This window comes from Nicotiana tabacum, chromosome 20 (genome assembly GCF_000715075.1).
Source record: "Nicotiana tabacum cultivar K326 chromosome 20, ASM71507v2, whole genome shotgun sequence".
NCBI classification, from domain to species: Eukaryota; Viridiplantae; Streptophyta; class Magnoliopsida; order Solanales; family Solanaceae; genus Nicotiana; species Nicotiana tabacum.
In genome coordinates, this window is record NC_134099.1 from 149,887,442 (window position 1) to 149,908,113 (window position 20,672).

Consider the following 20,672-nt stretch of genomic DNA (forward strand, 5'->3'; position numbering starts at 1 on the left):
TAGAATTTTCGGAAAGCAAATAGATTGAAATTTTGACTCCGGAAGTGTGAATCAACAATAATACGAAGCTCTATTCGAATGTGGGACCTACGTTCTTCACCTTTTATGTGACGGGGGGACCCAGAATTTTTTTTTTTTTTTAAATAGTGGGGCAGCGGGTATGGGAGAGGGGGACCAAGAAGAAGAAGGAGTAAAATATTGAGGAAGAAGAACCAGAACGACGATGAAGAAGACGGTACGATTTTTAAAAAGGGGTATAGCGCCGAGTATTTTGGCGCTATACCTGGGTATGTCAGCTTTTTCAGTATAGTGCCAAAATATTTGGCGCTATACATTAACGACACAGTTAACATTAATGTATAGCGCCAAGTATTTTGGCACTATATATAAAAATGTCATCTTTTTTTTTCCACCTATTTATGTATTTTGAGTCCAAAAGAACCACAATTGAGTTCCGGACTCTTCAACAAACCCCTTAGATATGGAGTATTTTTTTTCTGTTCCTGGAATTTTCTATTTTCCTAGGATGCCCCTTCATCCCAAACTTGTGCATAGTAGATCAAGAAAGCTTCACAATTAATAGGAGTACTATATATCTATGACTATGATTGACTTACACGTAAGATGAGATAGGGAATTTAATCCACTCCATCATTCTTCAGCCAAGCAAATATCTTTGCTTGCAAATTAATGCTTGCCAACCACCCATCAACAACAAATAAAATTGCGATACCATCGAGGACTGTGATAGAATGATTGAGATCCATCTATCTTTCACCAAATAATGTCTCAGATTGGACTATTGGAGTCATAGAAAATTTCTTGGCATGGAGCGTTTTAGCACCTTATCAAGCTTACTCGGTACAAATCTGAATTAGCGGCCATAAAATTTCGAATAGTTAAAAAAAAAAAAAAAAAAGTGGCGGCTTCCAAAAGTCATTAAAGGAGGAGATGGTGGTTCAAATCACATCAAAATGTTGGTTTACCGTCTCACTTCTACGTTTGTACTCTCCCTGCTAGTAAATGTTGGAGAATGTTAATTTTGTCCGTTGCGGTTGCATAAATAATTGTAATATATTTTCGTTAAGAGTGGGGAAAGGAATAGATAACCTTCCTAACTCGAGCCCTCACGAGTTTGGCATTCGAACTACACGTTCCTTAGTTTAGATATTCCACGTTACACTAGTCATTTTCAGTTTTGTGAATAATTATACCATTACTGTAACCTACAACAGAATACAGAACTAAGAGGAGAGAATGATTCTGGATCAGCTCATATAAAGCCCGGTTTTACCAGAAAGAATAATCATCTTGAGTAGGGGTGACAAACGGGCGGGTCGGATATGGAACAAATCGAAAACAAGTAATATAAAAACGGATAAATTACCCGACCTGACTCACATTCAATACAGATAAAAAATGAATTAACTGACAAATAATATGGGTAACTATACTATCCATGGCTTCTTGAATATGATCACTTTTTATGAGAATTCCTAGTCTTCCAAACTTGAAGAACCCTCAATTTGAGGCTTCACAAATGTAAAAATTAAACCCATTAATAATCCATTGGTTATCCATTTTCTAAGTGAATAATATAGTTCTTATCCATATTTGACCCGTTTTTAAACAATTCATTATCCAACCCATATTTTAATAGATAATATAGGTAGATAACCATTTTCTTTTATCCATTTTACCACCACTAATCTTGAGGTTGCTCCTATCACAACTTTAATGTCTACTGTACAGTCGCAAAAGCAAGAATCTAGTTTTAAAATTCTACAAGCAAGTACGATAATAAAGGAGGTCCATGTATGCATGTAAGACAAAACTGGTAAATATGCCACTCAATAGAGGGTCCCTAAGACCATGAAGTTAATATCTTAACGGGAAAAAAAGGGAAAAATTAACTTTAAATTGTCTCCCAGATTCCGCCAATGTACACGTAAAGAATGACCCATCCCCAAAGATACTCACTCTTTCCTCAAAAACAGCCTATTAGAAGCCGTCCGGATACACGTATAATGAAGGGAAGAAACACATGCCTAAAGCTATACCGCCGTAGAATCATTAATATTCGTCTCAACTACAAAACTTGTGGATCTCTACCGACTGCCGGAGACCAAAACAGGCACGAAAGGAGGAAGAATATAAAGAAAGGGACGACACTCAATACCATGAGCAACATCATCTGTTTAAACTACAGGTCCTCATAGATGTATACCTTTACCAGCTGATTTTGGCCATGCACACCTCATTCCAGTAGAGGGAATTTATCTATTCGTTCTTCTCTAGAACTCGAGTCACAAGACCAAGAGCAACAGTTCTTCCTGATGCCCTGAGGGACACCCTTCCAAGAGCCTTACATTTAGAATGCTCTTCAACACAAATCATTCCTTGCAAGACCACCTAAACCATGACAAACAAACTAAAGTTAAGATCTCTTTTAAATAGTAGGCGTTATCCAACCTCTAACCTAGACACAAAGGCAGTTGCCTAGCACCTTTCGTGCACCCACTCCCACCCAAGATTATTTTCTTCTAAAAATGATAACATAAGCACATGAATAGACATAATAGTTGCTTTTGAGAGAAACCTCGATTATAGCATTCTGCTTTGCTAGAAGACATCGAGGTGATTTCTTGGTCTCCTTTCCAGTCTTTGGATCAAGCAATGACAAAATCCTCACAACTCTTGCAGCCTCCTTAGCATGATGTACATGAAACTCCAACTGCACATTTTCAAATATCCAGGGCTCTAGAGTTATTAACAATATGCCATGAAACTCTGCAAATTTGAGGGTAAAATGATCTTATTAACAAGAGCTGCTACCTGAGAGCCAATCAAAATTGGAACGGCAATATCCAGGATGAGAATCTTCAGTTCCAAATGATTTGTAACAGCAACAGGATATTCAGGGTGGCACAGCACATCCCCTGCCATTACACGATTTGCGTCTATACCTGGTAGATTAACAGTGACATTGTCTCCAGCTTTTGTACTGTTACAAACCTGAGAATTATGTTCCAAAGAACGCACTGTTGCCACTTCTCTTGATGGCATAACTAGAACCTGATCCATGTTAACAGTTTAGCATTTGAAGAATGACTATTATCCTTCCGAAGAAATCAAAACAAGTTTGGCAAATAGAAGATTGCACCACAGAAAAACACCGATAGCGAATTTCTTAATGACCATTAAACAGTTGCTGCCCAATAGAAATTGCACCGTAACATTATTATGATTGAAATACCAACAATTACCTAACAGCATGTCCTAACAATACCCTAACAACTTGAAAGCATAAGTATTTGTTACTTATCTTAGTCCCCTTTAACTCATATTACTCTGTCAACTTGAGCCCTAACATTCTAATTCACTGGTGTCTTACATTATAGGGAGAAAAGAAGTGTCTTTGTGTTTCACTGTTATACCCATCTTATTTTGTCACCATGCAGATGTCCCTTCCAAAGCAAGTGAGCAAGAGGAATCCACATGTAAAGCCTAGCTCAAACAACCACCACCTTGAACTCCCATCCCCCTCTTCCAACTAGCGATGGCAAACTGGTGGGTCGGGTCGGATATGAGCGGGTCAAAACGGGTAAATTATCCGATCCGACCCGCATTTGAGACGGATAAAAACGGGTTTATCCGGCGGATAATATGGATATCCATATTATCCATGGCTTCTTAAATATGATCACTTATGAGAGAATTCCTGGTCTTCCAAACTTGAGGAACTCCAATTTGAAGCTTTACAAATGTAAAAGTTAAACACATTAGTTATCCACTGGTTATCCATTTGGTTAACCATTTTTTAAGTGGATAATATGGTTCTTTATCCATATTCGACCCGTTTTTAAATGGTTCATTATCCAGCCCATTTTTTTATGGATAATTGTTTTCTTTTAACCATTTTGTCATCTCTACTTCCAACACACCCCAAATAAAATTTAAGATACTCTAGAATAAAAAGTGAGAAAAGAGCGTTACACAGAGAAAAATGCAAGGTAGAAGCACCTTGACAGTAAACTAGGATACAAGTTTACAGGCCTAGTGCCTCCTTCAGAACTTCCTTCTGAGAGCAGTGCTTGGGTCAGGTTAATCTGGGTGATATTCAGAATGATGACATAATCTACAGGCACCAATACGATTCCCTATTCAGATATGACTCTAGCATCCCAAGTCTCCTAAAAGCATGTATACAATAAAGGAGAAGGATCTCTCTTGCATTAGTGGTCATTGAGTACCTTATCTCCAACTTGAAGAGCTCCTGTCTCCAACTTCCCGCATACTGACACCTGTCCTTGTGACGGTGATTTAACAAGATCACATATCGGCATTACTAGAGGCTTTGAGTAATCTCTTTGGGGAGGTTGGAGAGAGTCTATTGCATCCAAAAGGCAAGAACCTTGAAACCTGAAATTAACCTTCATTATCAGCTACACAAGACAATGGGGGCTTTGCGAGCTATTTGTCTTATGACACTAAATCACCACAGAAATTTTGAATCAATATGACAATCACCAGTTTATCTATTAGCTTGCAAATTTTGGTTGCCGATATTTGAGAAGACTTTGATTGTATTAAATTCCAGTTCCATACAGTTTAACTAGTATCTTTGTTATATACCCTACCGTTTCCATTGTTTCGCCTCTTCCTCAGTTTAACTAGTATCTTTGTCATATACCCTACCGTTTCCATTGTTTCGCCTCTTCCTTAAAAACATTTTGTTTATAAACAATGTAAACGAGATAAAGTTGAAAAGAACGATTAACATTACACTTCCTAGTAGTGCTAGTAGTTGACCAGTAGACTAACCAGGACAACAATCTTGCATCAGAAGGACTTGTCACCAAATTTTGGTTTTCCATGGCACTGAGGGGAATCCAGAGTACTGATGAATCTTTAAACTTACAAGAACGAAGAAATGATCCTAGTTGATTCTTAATTGTATCGAAACGTTCTTTGGAGTATCCCACTGCATCCATTTTGTTAATAGCAATTATTATTTGATCCACTCCAAAGCTCTTGATAAGTAGTGCATGCTCCCTTGTCTGACCTCCAGTAACATCAATCCCTGCTTCAAATGCGCCTATTGAAGCATCAATTACGAGAATTGCAGCATCTGCTTGTGTTGCACCTGATATCATATTTGGGACAAAGTCTCTATGGCCTGGGGAATCAAGCAGTACAACACGGTAACTTTTTGTCTTAAAGTAAGCAACAGCCACTGTCATAGTTATTCCCCTCTCTCTTTCCTCAGCACTCTCATCCAGTGCCCAGGCATAAGCAAAAGACCCTTTTCCCTGATTGGATAGACAGGAGATTTATCAATCAGATAATCAAGATTTGACAATGTCTTAACAAAAACGGATCAGAAGCTAAAAGAAGGATTACTTGCTGCTTGGCCTCTCTCTCATATTTGTGCATTTCCTTCTGAGATATCTGCCCCAAAAGGTGTAATAATCTTCCTGATAATGTTGACTTCCCAGAATCAACATGGCCAACCTACATGGTCAAAACTTCAGAGTAACATCAGTGCATTAGACATTGTAAATGTTTGAAATCTGGTGCAGATAATAGTTTGACTTACAATCGCGAGATTTAACTGGTCCAATCTGTCTTCTAATTGGTCGGGGCGTACAATTTTCTGAGATTTACTCTGTGATCTTGAAGCTGCACTTCCGGTCTCCGCAATGCAAGGAATTGATGACATAGACATATTGCGCATGTTGCTCGTGACACCATGATTTTCCCTAGTTTCTTTAGGAGAACCTCTATCCTTCATAACATCACGTCTAAATTTTGCTGTTGGTGCAGAAGAGCTAGCAGGCCCTTCGGCAACCAGTTCTTCTTTAACTTCAGTAGCTAATTCTTTTTTACTTGATGGGACATTTGACTGTAAGACTTTGTCAAGAGTAGCTGTAAAAGGAGAGTAGCAATGTACAAGAAAGATGTCAAACTCTCAAAATAGAGAACAACAACAACAACATACCCAGTAAAATCCCACTAGTGGGGTCTAGGGAGGGTAGGATGTACGCAGACCTTACCCCTACCCGGGAAGGGTAGAGAGGCTGTTTCCGGGAGACCATCGGCTCAACAGAAGAGATAATAATATCAGAAAAGAAATGCAAGAAGAGATAATAATATCAGAAAAGAAATGCAAGAAGAGATCTGTAACAACAAAAGAAGCAAGAAAAGAAATAATAATATCTTAAAATACACCAAATAAATGAAAGGGAGTGCAGTAATACAATCCTATGCAAAACAACAAAATAGTGTGAACACAACCTAGACCGCTACCAAACATAGGTGTTAGCGGAAACGTAAAAGAAAGCACACAAGATTTAACGTGGTTCAGATCAAAATAATCCTACGTCCACCAGAGAACAGTTGTCTTTTTAATATTAACAAAGGAAGGGGAGAGTTCCCAATTACACTTAAGAGAATTTCTCTCTTAACTCTCTACTCACTACAATGTATTGTATTATTTTGGGATGATTTCTACAAGTGAAGGAGTGCATCTATTTATAGAGGTAAAGACCTCCTCTTGATGTCATTGGTGACATCAAACTACCTCCTCTTGATGTCATGGGTGACATCAAAGGAGGAAGCTTCCTCCTAGCATCCACACCAACTCTTTCCACCAACTCTTCCAATTGGCATGTCATTGTTGACTAAACATAAACCAACATTTTCAGCATGCCATTGTTGACTAAACATAAACCAACATTTTCAATCTCCACCTTGGTTTGCGTTTCGAGCGTGTGAACAACTCTGGCCAAAACTTCTAAGCTTACTGGGCAACCCCGTTGTAAGAAACAAGAAGAATCAAACCATTGTTGAACATACCACCTCCACCTAGCAACTGTTCTCTTCGGAGTTGCATCAGTTGATGCACACCCCCGCCAAGTCCTTGCAGTGTGCAAACTTAGCGAGCGGGACTATCTTGGTCAACATGTCTGCAGCATTATCGTCTGTGATAACCTTCACGACCTTGATAGTTCCCTCATCAATAACATCTCGAATAAAATGAAATCTGACATCAATGTGTTTAGTGCGCTCATGAAATCTCTGATTTTTCATTAGATGAATAGCACTCTGACTATCACATCTAAGAGTTGATTCCAGCTGAACCAAACTCAATTCCGCTACTAAACTTTTCAACCAGATAGCTTCCTTTACCGCCTCCGCTGCTGCCATGTATTCTGCTTCTGTCGTAGACAAAGCGACAATCGACTGCAGAGTCGACTTCCAACTGACGGCACTGCCAACGAGGGTAAAGATGTATCCAGTTGTGGACCTTCTTCTGTCAAGATCTCCTGCATAGTCAGAATCCACATAACCGAGAATTGAAATACCTGTACCACTTTTTCGAAAGGTAAGACCAACACCAGAAGCTCCTTTGAGATATCTCAATATCCACTTGACAGCTTCCCAATGCCTCTTTCCTGGGTTGGACATGTATCTACTTACCACACTTACAGATTGAGCAATATCTGGACGTGTGCATACCATAGCATACATAATACTACCAACTGCACTGGCATAAGGAATCTTTGACATATGCTCCACCTCATCCTCGGACTGAGGCATTTGTGACTCTGAAAGTTTAAAATGAGGAGCTAATGGTGTACTTACAGGCTTGCACGTTTGCATATTGAATCTCTCGAGAACCCTTTCAATATACCTCTTCTGAGAAAGATGTACAACACCGTCTTCTCTTGAAATCTCCATACCAAGGATTTTCTTTGCAGCTCCTAAATCCTTCATGTCAAATTCCTTACTCAACAGTTTCTTCAAAGCATTTATCTCTGTAATGTTGTTAGCAGCAATAAGCATATCATCAACATACAACAGTAAATAAATCATTGAGTTACCAGACATCTTCTTGTGATACACACAGCTATCAAATGCACTCCTTGAGAATTCATGTGTAGTCATGAATGCATCAAACCTCTTGTACCACTGTCTAGGGGATTGCTTCAAACCATACAAAAACTTCTTTAGTTGGCATACGTGATCTTCTTTTCCCTCAGCTAGGAAACCTTCAGGTTGATCCATATAGATTGTCTCTTCTAGATCACCGTGTAAGAAAGCAGTTTTGACATCAAGTTGTTGAAGCTCCAAGTCAAATTGTGCAACCAATGCTAGTAGCACGCGAATTGAGCTATGCTTCACGACCGGAGAGAAAATCTCATTGTAGTCAATTCCCTCCTTTTGGCTGAAACCTTTTGCAACCAATCTCGCCTTGAACCTAGCATCTTCCACTTCAGGAATTCCCTCTTTCTTTCGGTAGACCCACTTGCATCCAACTGTCCTCTTCCCCTTTTGTCTTTTCACTAAGACCCATGTCTGATTCTTGTGAAGAGACTCCATCTCTTCAGTCATGGCTAACCGCCATTGTGCAGCATCCTTGCAAGAAGTTGCTTCAATATACGAGGAGGGCTCCAGATCTTTAATCTCTTCTTGTGCAGCTACGAACGCATATGCAATCAAGTTTGCTTGATTTATAAGGCGTTCCGGTTCTCGTGTCTGCCTCTTCTCCCTCCCCTTCGCAATTGTGTATAGTTCATTGACAGCAAGTTCTTCAAGGCCTACATCTTCTGACTCATCTTTAACCTGAGTCTCTTGATCCTTTTCCTTGGCAAGCTCCACCGGAAGCTCCATCTGCTCGTTGTTCTTGTTTCCTGAAAACTCCACGGAAACTTTACGGGGATCAAGTATAGAGGATTCATCGAAGGTGACATCTCTACTAACTATAAATTTGAGTAAAGACAAACACCAAAGTTTGTACCCTTTTACTCCATCCACATACCCTACGAATATGGCCTTCTTAGCCCTTGGTTCAAGCTTTCCTTCATTAACGTGATAATAAGCTGGACACCCAAATACTCGTAAGTATGAATAGTTAGAGGGTTCACCTGACCATACCTCATTCGGAGTCTTAAAGTCAATTGTCGATGCTGGAGATCGATTGACAATATGAGCAGCAGTGTGAACTGCTTCAGCCCAAAATACTTTGGACATTTTGGCTTGTAGAAGCATACAACGAGCCTTTTCAAGAAGAGTTCTGTTCATTCTCTCGGCAACTCCATTCTGCTGTGGGGTATGCCTGACAGTCCTATGTCTTGAGATCCCATGAACCTTGCAAAATTCATTAAACTCTTCATTGCAAAACTCCAAGCCATTGTCTGTGCGAAGATACTTGATTTTCCGCTCCATTTGATTTTCAACCAAAATCTTCCACTCTTTAAATGTTTCAAAAGCATCACTCTTTGCCTTCAAAAATTGCACCCAAACCTTTCGTGAGAAATCATCAATAAAAGTGAGAAGATACCTCTTTTTGCCCTTCGATGGAAGTTTAGAGGGACCCCATAAATCTGATGGATGTAGTCTAGCACTCCTCTTGTCTTGTGTTTGCCAGTGCTGAAGCTGACCTTCTTCTGCTTCCCTAGAACGCAGTGCTCACAGAAGTCAAGCGTGCTGATCTTCTCACCTTCCAAAAGTTTACGATTGCTCAACATCTCCAGTCCACGTGCGCTCATATGACCCAGTCTCATGTGCCATAGTCTTGCCTTGTCATCATTAGATAACTGCACTGTAGATGCATTTGCAGAGCCAACAATGGTGCTTCCGGCCAATGTGTAAAGGCCGTTCTCCAGCTTGCCTTTCAGCATGACTAAAGAACCTTTAGTCACCTTCATAGTTCCTGCTTCGCTCATGTACCTGTAGCCTTGTTCATCCAGAGTACCCAAGGAGATCAAATTCTTCTTCAGATAAGGAACATGACGGACTTGTGTAATAGTCCTCACGATTCCATCATGGCAGTGAACCCGAACTGAGCCAATGCCAACTATTGCACAAGTTGCATTATTGCCCATTACTACGGTTCCTCCACTTTTCTCGTAGCTGCTAAACCAGTCTTTTCGGAACGTCATATGCAGAGTACAAGCAGAGTCTAACACCCATTTGTTTTCATAACTACTATTATTATTACACGATGTTGTTAGTACATAATCATTATCAAAATTATGTACCTGTTCAACTGTAGATGCACTCGCCTTTTCCTTGGACTTTGACATTGGGCAATCTCGTTCAAAGTGCCCCTTCTTGCCACAACCCCAACACTCTGTATTCTTCTTGTTCACACGAGACTTTGATCTGTGCTTTGATTTGCTCTTTCCCTGTTGGCTAGTCCGGCCTCTTACAAAGAGGCCACTTGCCTGGTCATCTCTATCTCCTTCAATATGCCTCCGCACATCACTAGAGTTAAGTGTCTGTCGCACTTGCTCAAGCTTGATAGGCTCCTTGCTATACATCATTGAATTCTCAATATCACGATATCCTGAAGTCAATGAAAATAGCAAAGCACATGCAAGCGTCTCCTCCTCCTTTTTAATTCCTGCAATCTGTAAGTCCATGACAAGTTTATTGAACGCATCTAAATGATCTTGTAACGAAGTACCTGACCCCATCTTAAATGTGTGAAGACGTCGTTGTAACAACATCCTTGTTGTCACTGATCGGTCTTGGTATAGTCCTTCTAGCTTTTCCCATAACTGTTTGGCCGTCTCTTCGGTACCCGTACTCACTTCACAAAGCACGTTAGGTGCAAGGGATAGTCGGATTGCACTCAATGCATCCCCTTCAATCTTCTCCTTATCGGGAGCTGATATATCCTTAGGATACTTTCCGTCAATAGCATGGATTGAACCTTCCCTCCGCAGTAACGCCATCATCTGGATCTTCCAGATATTGAAGTTGTTGCGTCCACTGAATCTATCAATTTAAAACTTCATGGAACTCATCTTTGCTTGTTCTTCCTCCTTGGATCGTTAAAGAATCCTGTTGCTCTGATACCAATTGTTAGCGGAAACGTAAAAGAAAACACATAAGATTTAACGTGGTTCGGATCAAAATAATCCTACGTCCACCAGAGAACAGCTGCCTTTTTAATATTAACAAAGGAAGGGGAGAGTTCTCAATTACACTTAAGAGAATTTCTCTCTTAACTCTCTACTCACTACAATGTGTTGTATTATTTTTGGGATGATTTCTACAAGTGAAGGAGTGCATCTATTTATAGAGGTAAAGACCTCCTCTTGATGTCATTGGTGACATCAAACTACCTCCTCTTGATGTCATGGGTGACATCAAAGGAGGAAGTTTCCTCCTAGCATCCACACCAACTCTTTCCACCAACTCTTCCAATTGGCATGTCATTGTTGACTAAACATAAACCAACATTTTTAGCATGCCATTGTTGACTAAACATAAACCAACATTTTCAATAGGCAAAGCTCTATCAGACTACCCGGTACAAAGAGGGAAAAACTATGCACTAACCCTTAGCCTACAACCCTAATGCTCGACCTCCACATGTTCCTATCAAGAGCCATGTCCTCAGAAATCTGAAGACGGGACATGTTTTGCCTGATCACCTCGCCCCAATTCTTCTTAGGCCGCCCTCTACCCCTTCTCGCACCTGCCAAAGCCAACCGCTCGCACCTCCTAACCGGGGAATATATGGTTCTCCTCCGCACGTGTCCAAACCACCTAAGCCTCGCTTCCCGCATCTCGTTGTCCACGGGAGCAATGTCTACCTTCTCCCGAATATCTTCATTCCTTATCTTATCCAGTTTAGTATGCCCGCACATCCATCTCAACATCCTCATCTCGGCTACTTTCATCTTCTGGATATGTGAATTCTTAACTGGTCAACACTCAACCCCATATAACATAGCCGGCCTAACCACCGTTCTGTAGAACTTACCTTTGAGTTTCGGTGGTACCTTCTTGTCACACAGGACTCCAGATGCTAACCGCCATTTCATCCACCCCACCCCAATGCGGTGCGTGACATCCCCGTCAATCTCCCCATCTCCCCGGATAATAGACCCTAGGTACTTGAAACTTTGTCTCTTGGGGATGACTTGTGAGTCTTCATTAAAGGGCAGCCCGGTGCACTAAGCTCCCGCTATGCTGGGGGTCCGGGAAAGGACCAGACCACAAGGGTCTATAGTACACAGTCTTACCCTGCATTTCTGCAAGAGGCTGTTTCCACGGCTTGAACCCGTGACCTCAGGTCACATGACAGCAACTTTACCAGTTACGCCAAGGTTCCCCTTCACAGGTAGCAGGTTGGCGAATTTAATCGAGATGTGCGCAGCTAGTCGGGACACCACCGTTATAAAATAAAATAAAAAAAATCAACCAATGTCTGATCCTACAATCATAATATTTCCACCAGCCTTTCTGATTATGTGTTGTCGAAACTCGAAAGCATATGAAGCAGCAACAAACTAATTAATGGCTAGGGGAATTCGAGCAATAGGGTTCTTTTGGTACAAGTAACTAACCTATTGAGAAAAGGAGAAAACCCTCAAACAGGAAGTATTCGCCGAAGGAAACTTATATACAAGAACTCCTTTCTACAAAATCAGTCCAATCATCTAGACATGAGGGAGTGTCTGCAATAAGGTCTGCTGTTAGAGCGTCTAGGTTAGTTATAGGTAATATTTATCATAACCAACTAAACCGAATAAGATCATTCCAGCCTGATCTTTGACAATGTTATGCATCTTGCAGCTTATTCACTTGGTTCCTTTTTCTATTTTCTGCCAGCAACAGCAGATCGTAACCTCTTCTTCTTCTTTTTTTGATAAGGTGAAGATTTTATTTAAAACAGTATCAAGCTGATACTGTAAAAATACAGAGATACTGCTGGCTTAAAACATTAAAATCCTAAGCGGTCTAGCATGTCCAGCATATCATGAAAAATTCATAACAACATTTCCATCTTTCCAATAGTACAAATAATGTAAACAACTGTATTTCACGTATTGCAGCTGCTCCTTCTTGCCTTCAAAACACCTATTATTTCTTTCTTTTCATATCGTCCAAGCTATGCTAAGAGGAATATCTCTCCAAATCTTCTTTAAGGATGCATTGACCAGTGAATCAGTAAAGAACATGAGGTTTCCAGATCGTAACCTCATCTTCTTGAAACCACAATGAGATGAAGTAACAAGATTACTATGGACGGGAAAGTAAGAAAGCAATTTCTGGGAACCTAGAGTGAATGGCAGTTAGAATGCTAGAGTGTCACCTGGAGCAACAATAAATGGGGCATGTTACCTCACCAACTTTTTAGGCAAAAACCAATGATTTTAACAATGCCAATAACCAGCCTCAAAATAATTTGAGTCACTGGTCAGTGCATTTCACAATAGAACCAGAAAGTTTTGTTCCCTCATACAAAATTATAAATTCACAAGAAGCACTGCCAAATACGATCTCGGACAAAATCTTAATCTCTCTACGACTTTGAAAATCCTTAAACTTAGACCCACCATTGAGTCTTCGACTATATCTAAGGGTCCAACTTCATCACTTACAATGCCGATAATGGACGAAGAAACAGATAATTAACTCAGTAAAGGTATTGATATTTTTATCTTTCAATTTCAGTTACAGTTGCTATGGTTGAATGCAACCTTCACTCTAGCAATAGATTGCCAACGCCAGCAATGACTCTCAACCATAAGCATACAATGACTTCATTCTCTCTTTTGTTATGTGAATCTCTAACTCTTCCACTTTCAGATTCCATATTTCTAATTCTTTCGTCATGGAATACAATTGCAAGTTGTTATTTTCCACCTTCCCATGGATTAAATATTGAGACTGTTGATGTATTCTTGTTATGAACTGTAATGGGTTAATTCACAACTTGATGGTCTGTAATTGTCATGTCTTGATTCTGTTTTTTCGATATCATCCCTATACGGTTTACGGCATGTTTTCAATTGACTGTTTGTAATTGTTATGTGTTGTGTATGTTTCATTCCATTGAGTAGGCACTGACGTCATTTATGAGCTAACTGTTATGTTCGTTAATTGTGAGTTTCTAGATGTTTATGCTTGTACTTGAAGCTTGGGCCCATGGATGACTAAGTTCGGATACAATGTTTTACTTCCCAGTTAAATAGAGAACTTTTTATTCATAATATAAGAGATCTTACAATAGTTACTTTAGGTTCTTTAATTTTTTGTTTATATGTTCCTAATTTAGATAATAATTAGTTATTACAATAATGATGTGACCAGCTCACCTTTCCAGTTTGATGAACCATCCTCTTTTTAAAGCACAGGCAGAGCACCCAATAAACACATAAGGCATCTTAGTCGACTCACCTCTCAATTATGTGAAATACTTTAAAAAGTCTAATAAAAAAGAGATCCATTAGAGAGCATGATAAACAGCAAAAACTACCCCCCCCCCCCAAAGAAAAAAGAAAAAAAGAAAAAGGAGAGAGACTCTATGACAGATCCATAAAGAGGTGTCACTAATGTATACAACGATAAATTTAGCCAGAGAAGCACTTTTAAAAATAGAATGCTTTATGAATCATCTTTCCCAGTGGGTAGAAGTTTCGTGCTGAAGGGGCGGATAAGCTTCTGTAGCTTTTTGTTTTGAACTATATGCTATTTAACCTGCTGTTTCTCACTAGAGATAACAAGGAGAATAATCATGCAATAAAAATATTATCTATAAAAACAGTTCTCTCCCAGCCCCACAAGGGAACTTTTTCTTCATGATTTACAATATGTGATTGTATAAACCATTAGCAATATGTGCTAAAGAGTAGTCAAATTTTCACATAGATACACATGCAGAGCTCTGCAAACGTATTGTCAGTTGCTAACCTGCACTAGCTTTGCTGCCGCCACAACTTTTGATCAATGGGTTACGAAGGACCCCACAAATATCACATGCATTCATGGTATCTTCATTATCAAATGTGCAAATGGGACAACGCCAAACCCCAGCCTTAACCGGTTCTTGCTTTGTATTTCCACAAACATCACACACATTCACAGTATCTTTGTTATCAAATGTGCAAATGGAACAACACCAGATGCCAGCCTTAACGAATTCCTGTTTCGTATTCGTTCTTGGTACCCTGCCTGTAGCAAATCGTAAACAACAAATTATGTTCTTACAATTAAGCTTTTAGTATATAAGGGACAAAAACTAATTCAAAGACCAGTAGTCATGGTAAAGTAACCACAAACATGAAAGCATGCAAAAATCAAATGTAAATCTTGTACGAGTAAACAAATATTCCCTACACCCTTTTATATCACATTTTGACTTGGTGGAGAAATTTAACTCAATATTTTCCACCAAAATATTTCAAGAAGATATTCTACAACCAAACTGCGAATTAGAAGCAGAAAAAAGTATTCCTATCAAAACCATTTCTGATACTGCAGGATGAACCAGAAATTAAGAGTGATAATCTTAAAATATGATTTAACATTTTCTTTCTGTTCTTTTTAAGTGTGTGTGTGCGGTGGGGGAGGGACGGGGATTAGAGTACAGAAGGAGGATGCAGCCTTTAGATGTGAAGCACTGAGAAGAGCTGGCGGGACACTCACCATTTTTCTCTGCAGAATCATATCCATCGTCATAGTCATAGTTGTAATCTTCATAGTCATAAAAGTCTTGCTCATAATCAACTCCATAATTTACCTTACGAGGCATGGTGACGCTTTCAGATATGCCTAAGAAAATAAACATGAGCTTGCATATCAATGTCTACATGAATCAAGTCATCACAGAAATGTGCAACATTAGAGAATCAACTCAGCTGCTCTAACAGCACGAACAGAATACACTGTGAATGCTTCACCTTCAATCATACCTCGAAGATGACCGCGTAACTAAGATAACATTTAAGATCTGACTCAACCACCAGGAAATGCTCACCCAAGCAATACCATAAATCCAGAAAAAAACAATATAACTGGGAAGAAATCCTCCTAATGTCCTGAGTGAGAAAGCAAATCTCAGCTTCCTGTCCAACAAAATACGCCACTAGTTTCAATCAATTGGAACATGTTTCAGAAGGAAGATAGAAAATTTCTAATTCTTAAAACTGTACAGACATGACAACATTACTGGATATCTTATATCGGCATGCTTTTTGTGCTTATCCTTTTTATATAGAAATATCTGTCACAAATAAAACTTTTCCATTTAGTACTATTTTCTTCATTCCCTAGCAGAGTCAGTGACAGGGTCCAAACGAAGATTCTTGAGAGAATCCATCTCACCGTATATCGTTCTTGAGAAGTAACAATATAACAATAAGTCTTAACTATGACCTCTTATGAATTCAGAACACATATAACATTTAAAACTATGATGAAGCAAATAGTCCTCTAAAATTCAAACATGTTTAATTATTTGGAAAAAAGTTTAAATACTGGTTATTAGTGGCATATGTTACATTTATAGGATTTAATACATCATCAAGATCCACAAGGAATTATACAAAAACTTTAGTTAAGAAGATACTAAAAGCATTAAGTATTAATTAGACTGCTAACAGCAACCAGCGCGCAGCTACAAGGAAACACTTATCCTGTTGGAAACGCCATTAACTATGTTATTCGACATGGATTATCAAAACCTGCTCGCGTGACCTCGCCTTCTGTACAGAACCCCATAGAGAACCCCATAGAACTGCTGAGGTCTAACAATAACTTTATCAGAAGTTTTTGATCAATCCTAATATTAAGGGGCAGTAATACCTAAACATTACTAACACACTACGTGATTGATCAAAAGAAATTATATTTTCTTCAAATACTAGCTGATTTTGATAGGTAGAGTTACCTAGTCCCTGTGCTTGTGAGAGAGGTGCCCACAAGCTAGCCCGGGTACCACCATTACAAAAAAAAAATACATATCAGTTAAAGTTCATTAATGAATAATTAAGAGGTCTAATAACCCTAGTACCCCCCACCCCCAACCCCCACCCCCAACCCCGAAATTGATGAACCGGTTGGGACCAGCTTTCTATCCTGAAGAACAATGTTTACTTATTAGGGAGGCGGCCTTTAATCATGCGAAACCATAGAGCTTTAATCTAGGCAATAACAGTAAACAGAGAATTAACTTGAATAAAACTTTTTTCACATAAAACAAAAAACTACAAATTAAAGAACGATATTATACCGACAGAACGTTAAAGAAAAAAAAAAACTAAGCAGAGTTTACTGGGGTTTCTTCATCTCCAACCTAATTGCCGAGAGAATTGAAGAATGAGGAAGAAGAATTGTACTTTAAGTTTACCTTAGTTACTTTCAACTCCGGCGAAGTGTATTTCTCTGAGAGTGTGAATTTTAAGGAGATTTCAAGGGGGCGTTTAGTGATATGCCACTTTTTTTGTTTTTGCTTAATTTATGTGAAGGTATTTCTGATTTTTTTTCATATATATATTTTAATTATTAATTATTTTAAGTTATAGTATTTTTTATGTAATTTTTAAATATATAAATTCTATTTTCAAAAATTAAAAAAATAATAATTCTAAATATATGGCCATTAAAATTAAAAGGTTTGAATCTAAAACAATAAAAAGTATTATATAAATTGGGACAGATATAAGTATTAATTTAGACTCTAGTCGGATCAGGTCAATTCAATAAAAAGCGCTCCTAAAAACTTCTTAAAACGAGATCTTGACAGTGATAATCTTCTATATATATATTAAAGCAAGAAAGTTTGCATTGTGGTTAAGTCAAGTGGCAAGCTACTATAAAGCCACTTGACAATCTTAAAGAGTTTGTGGGAAATTGTCAAATAAGGAAATATCACTTAAGAACTATATATGGAATTTCATTTATTGAAATTAAATTGAAATAAGAATTCTTTTAAAAAAAAATAAAGTTTAATCATTGTACTAATATTTTCTAATTGAAATTTTATATTTGGAAAGTAAAGAATTTTGATATCAATAGTATTTGGATTCCTTTTCTAATATCGAGTGAGAAGAATATATCCTATCGTAATCTAATGTGCAATTTTAATTTATTTTAAAAATTCAATACTTTTTAATGAGTTGAAGAATATATTTTAAGGTTTTAACCTAAAGTTCAGAATGTAGATATATTTAATAATTTATTTATTTCATAATGGATAATCCAAAGTATCTATTTTAGACTAAGTTTTCTGAATTTTAAACAAGTATACAATAAAAATAATTATTTTAAAGGCTAAAAGCTTCAACAAAAATAATAATTACTAGAAGTTTAATAATAAAAATACCGTAATATTTTGGTGAAGTACTATATAGTTTGATCATATGCACTTTTATTTTTGTCTATTATTGAATAAAGCACTAAATGAAAAAATTAAATAAAATATCATACTTACTAGGGAAAATAATTTAGAAAGAGGGGGATAAAGATAGTATTGTAGATAATAAATTTGCGTCGAGAAAATAAAATCAAGACCGAAAAATATCGCAACAATCGTAGTATTTTATTTCAAATATTTGAGTGTTACAATCTCTATGATTCCTCTAATTCTACTTTTCTAGTATAAATTCAAGGGCCTTTGAGCTTGATCTTGAATTGTAATTTGATTTATCCGTCACGAGCACTTTGATTGTTGCCACGAATTTTATCACAAACAAGTAGCCTTGATCTTGAACATCTTGTATTTGATTTGACTTCGTTCTTGATTTTGAATACTTGAATTGTTCTTCGTTCTTGAGCTTGAACTTGATTTCTTGAACTTGAACTTGATTGCTTGAAGCTTGAAACTTGTAGAGAAATTTGCGGCGTTTGATCCACGAGCTCTCTCTTGCTTCTTGTTATAACTTCTGGTCTCTTTTCTGAGTTATGAAGACCCCTATTTATAGTTGTGGAAAGAAGGAGTTGTGATAAGAACAAACTCTTTCCGACCAATCAAATTGAAGTGTGACATGGCCGCATTTGATTGGCCAGAACATGTCACTTGCACACGTGGCCCGATTTCATTGGACTTTTAGTGTGACTGGGCATGCCTTGTCATTTTGACACATGGCACAATCCTATTGGCTCTTTCGTTTGACTTGGCGTGCCACATCATTTGACATATGGCACCAAACTGGGCCTCTAGGAAGATAACATCTTGGGCTTAATTAAGTGGGCTCATCACTTTAGCCCAATAGATTAAGACTTATTTATTTAATCCATAAATGTTAGACCTATATAATTAATTTATTTATATATTAGCCCATAATATTTATTTGGACCAATATATCTTGAATTTAAAATATAGTCCAAATTATTTTACGGATTTAATTTAAATAAAATTTATATGCCTACAAATGCCCCTACTTCAAGGCTTGTCGTAGTGTGGATACGATAATCCTTGCGATAAGTCGTGAAGTACCAGCAAAGATAACAAATTTGAATCCGAGGTTGAATTAAAATTTCCAAAATATAGTATATTTCGACAATTTAATTCATTGACCCAACGAGCTGAGACAAATTTGTCTTGGGAACTTTAGTATCAAATTTATATATTAACAGAATTGAGCGAGGCCATATTAGTTTGAGAATTTGGAACTTTTGTTACTCGAATTCCAACGTTACCAAAGGACCTCTTGAATTCCAACGTTACCAAAGGATCTCCAAATCCAACAAAATAATCTTTTCTAAATATAATCATTAGGCTTGAGATTACACTTTGACTTCTACGTGGCATTGTTATTGCCACAGTCATATACTTTTAGTTTTATTGTCAGTGCTTGTTGCTTTCTTCCACATTTGATACAAATTCAATTACTTGGAGTAGTCCTGGTTTATTCCAACTACAACACAAGAAACGTAAATTCTGAGAGGATATGAGGCCAATTTCGAGTCTGAATCGAATAAGGGAATGTTTAGCCGCCTTATTGTATCTGATCCCAGTCCCACATCGAAATAACCTCTTGTCCAGCTGCTTTGAGAAATCTATATAAACTCGTGCTTGTATTTGTTGGGCATCAATTTGCAGTATTTGCGAGCCACTTGAGTTTATTTTTGTGAAATTGGAAGCATTAAAGCGAAGGTAATTTTTTTTTCTCGTGCTTTCTTTTTTTTGTTGTCTTCTTTTTTTTTCTTTTTTTTTGGTAGGTCAAGCGAGAAAGATACGTTCTTGTTCAACAAGATAATCCACGCATGAAGAAAATAATCTTGGGGTGTGAGGGGATGAGTATTCATTCTTGCCCGATTCTTGGAGAGATTACTCTCAATGTGGCCCGATTCTTGGAGAGGTTACTCTCAAAATGGTCCGATTCTTGGAGAGATTACTCTTAATGTGGCCCAATTCTTGGAGAGATTACTCTCAAAATGGCCCGATTCTTGGAGAGATTACTCTCAAAATGGCCCGATTCTTGGAGAGATTACTCTCAATGTGGCCCAATTCTTGGAGAGATTACTCTCAAAATGGCCCGATTCTTGGAGAGATTACTCTCAAAATGGCCTAATTCTTGGAGAGATTACTCTCAATGTGGCCCAATTCTTGGAGAGACTACTCTCAATGTGGACCAATTCTTGGAGAGATTACTCTCAAAATGGCCCGATTCTTGGAGAGCATTTCATCCATTTAGACTTTGTACCCATTCTAACATTCTTGATTCGGACTTTGATGACCCCTCTTTTCTTTTTCTTTTTCTTTTTAGCACGAAGAGATGGCAAATTTCAGGGACTATACCTCACCTTCCTCAAAACTTAGATATCTCATCATCGAGACTGAAGATGGCATAGAACAAACCAAGCTTTTGGTTCAAACCTCACAAGCCGGTCGATATGCTGCCTCATGGCCTCCTTTAAGGAAC

At 38.1% G+C, this 20,672-nt stretch overlaps 1 protein-coding gene across 3 annotated transcripts; it reads right to left on the reverse strand.

Annotated features, from left to right (window-relative positions):
* Window positions 1-1,772: 1,772 nt before the first annotated feature.
* On the reverse strand, window positions 1,773-17,256 carry LOC107830579 (uncharacterized). Of its 3 annotated transcripts, none has more exons than XM_075240589.1 (11): window positions 17,156-17,256; window positions 15,720-15,872; window positions 15,454-15,579; window positions 14,719-14,979; window positions 5,600-5,928; window positions 5,404-5,514; window positions 4,825-5,312; window positions 4,254-4,422; window positions 2,836-3,075; window positions 2,600-2,734; window positions 1,773-2,412 (listed from the first exon to the last, which is right to left on the reverse strand). In XM_075240589.1, exons 3-11 carry the CDS (start codon window positions 15,557-15,559, stop codon window positions 2,281-2,283), a joined length of 1,971 nt encoding a protein of 656 aa, XP_075096690.1. In that variant the 5' UTR covers window positions 15,560-15,579; window positions 15,720-15,872; window positions 17,156-17,256; the 3' UTR covers window positions 1,773-2,280. The 3 variants fall into 3 exon arrangements, with proteins under 3 accessions (XP_075096690.1, XP_075096689.1, XP_075096691.1); XM_075240588.1 differs by having other exon boundaries at window positions 15,708-15,872; XM_075240590.1 differs by lacking the exon at window positions 17,156-17,256 and adding an exon at window positions 16,491-16,635.
* Between the last annotated feature and the right edge of the window lie 3,416 nt (window positions 17,257-20,672).

Bases quoted from the DNA above. Each gene is read 5' to 3' on its own strand.
- LOC107830579 (XM_075240588.1), bottom strand. The intron at 3,076-4,253 runs GTACTCAATGAC...AACATGGATCAG, and splicing joins CTCTTCAAGTTGGAGATAAG to GTTCTAGTTATGCCATCAAG. The intron at 2,413-2,599 runs GTTTCTCTCAAA...GTCATGGTTTAG, and splicing joins AGCAGAATGCTATAATCGAG to GTGGTCTTGCAAGGAATGAT.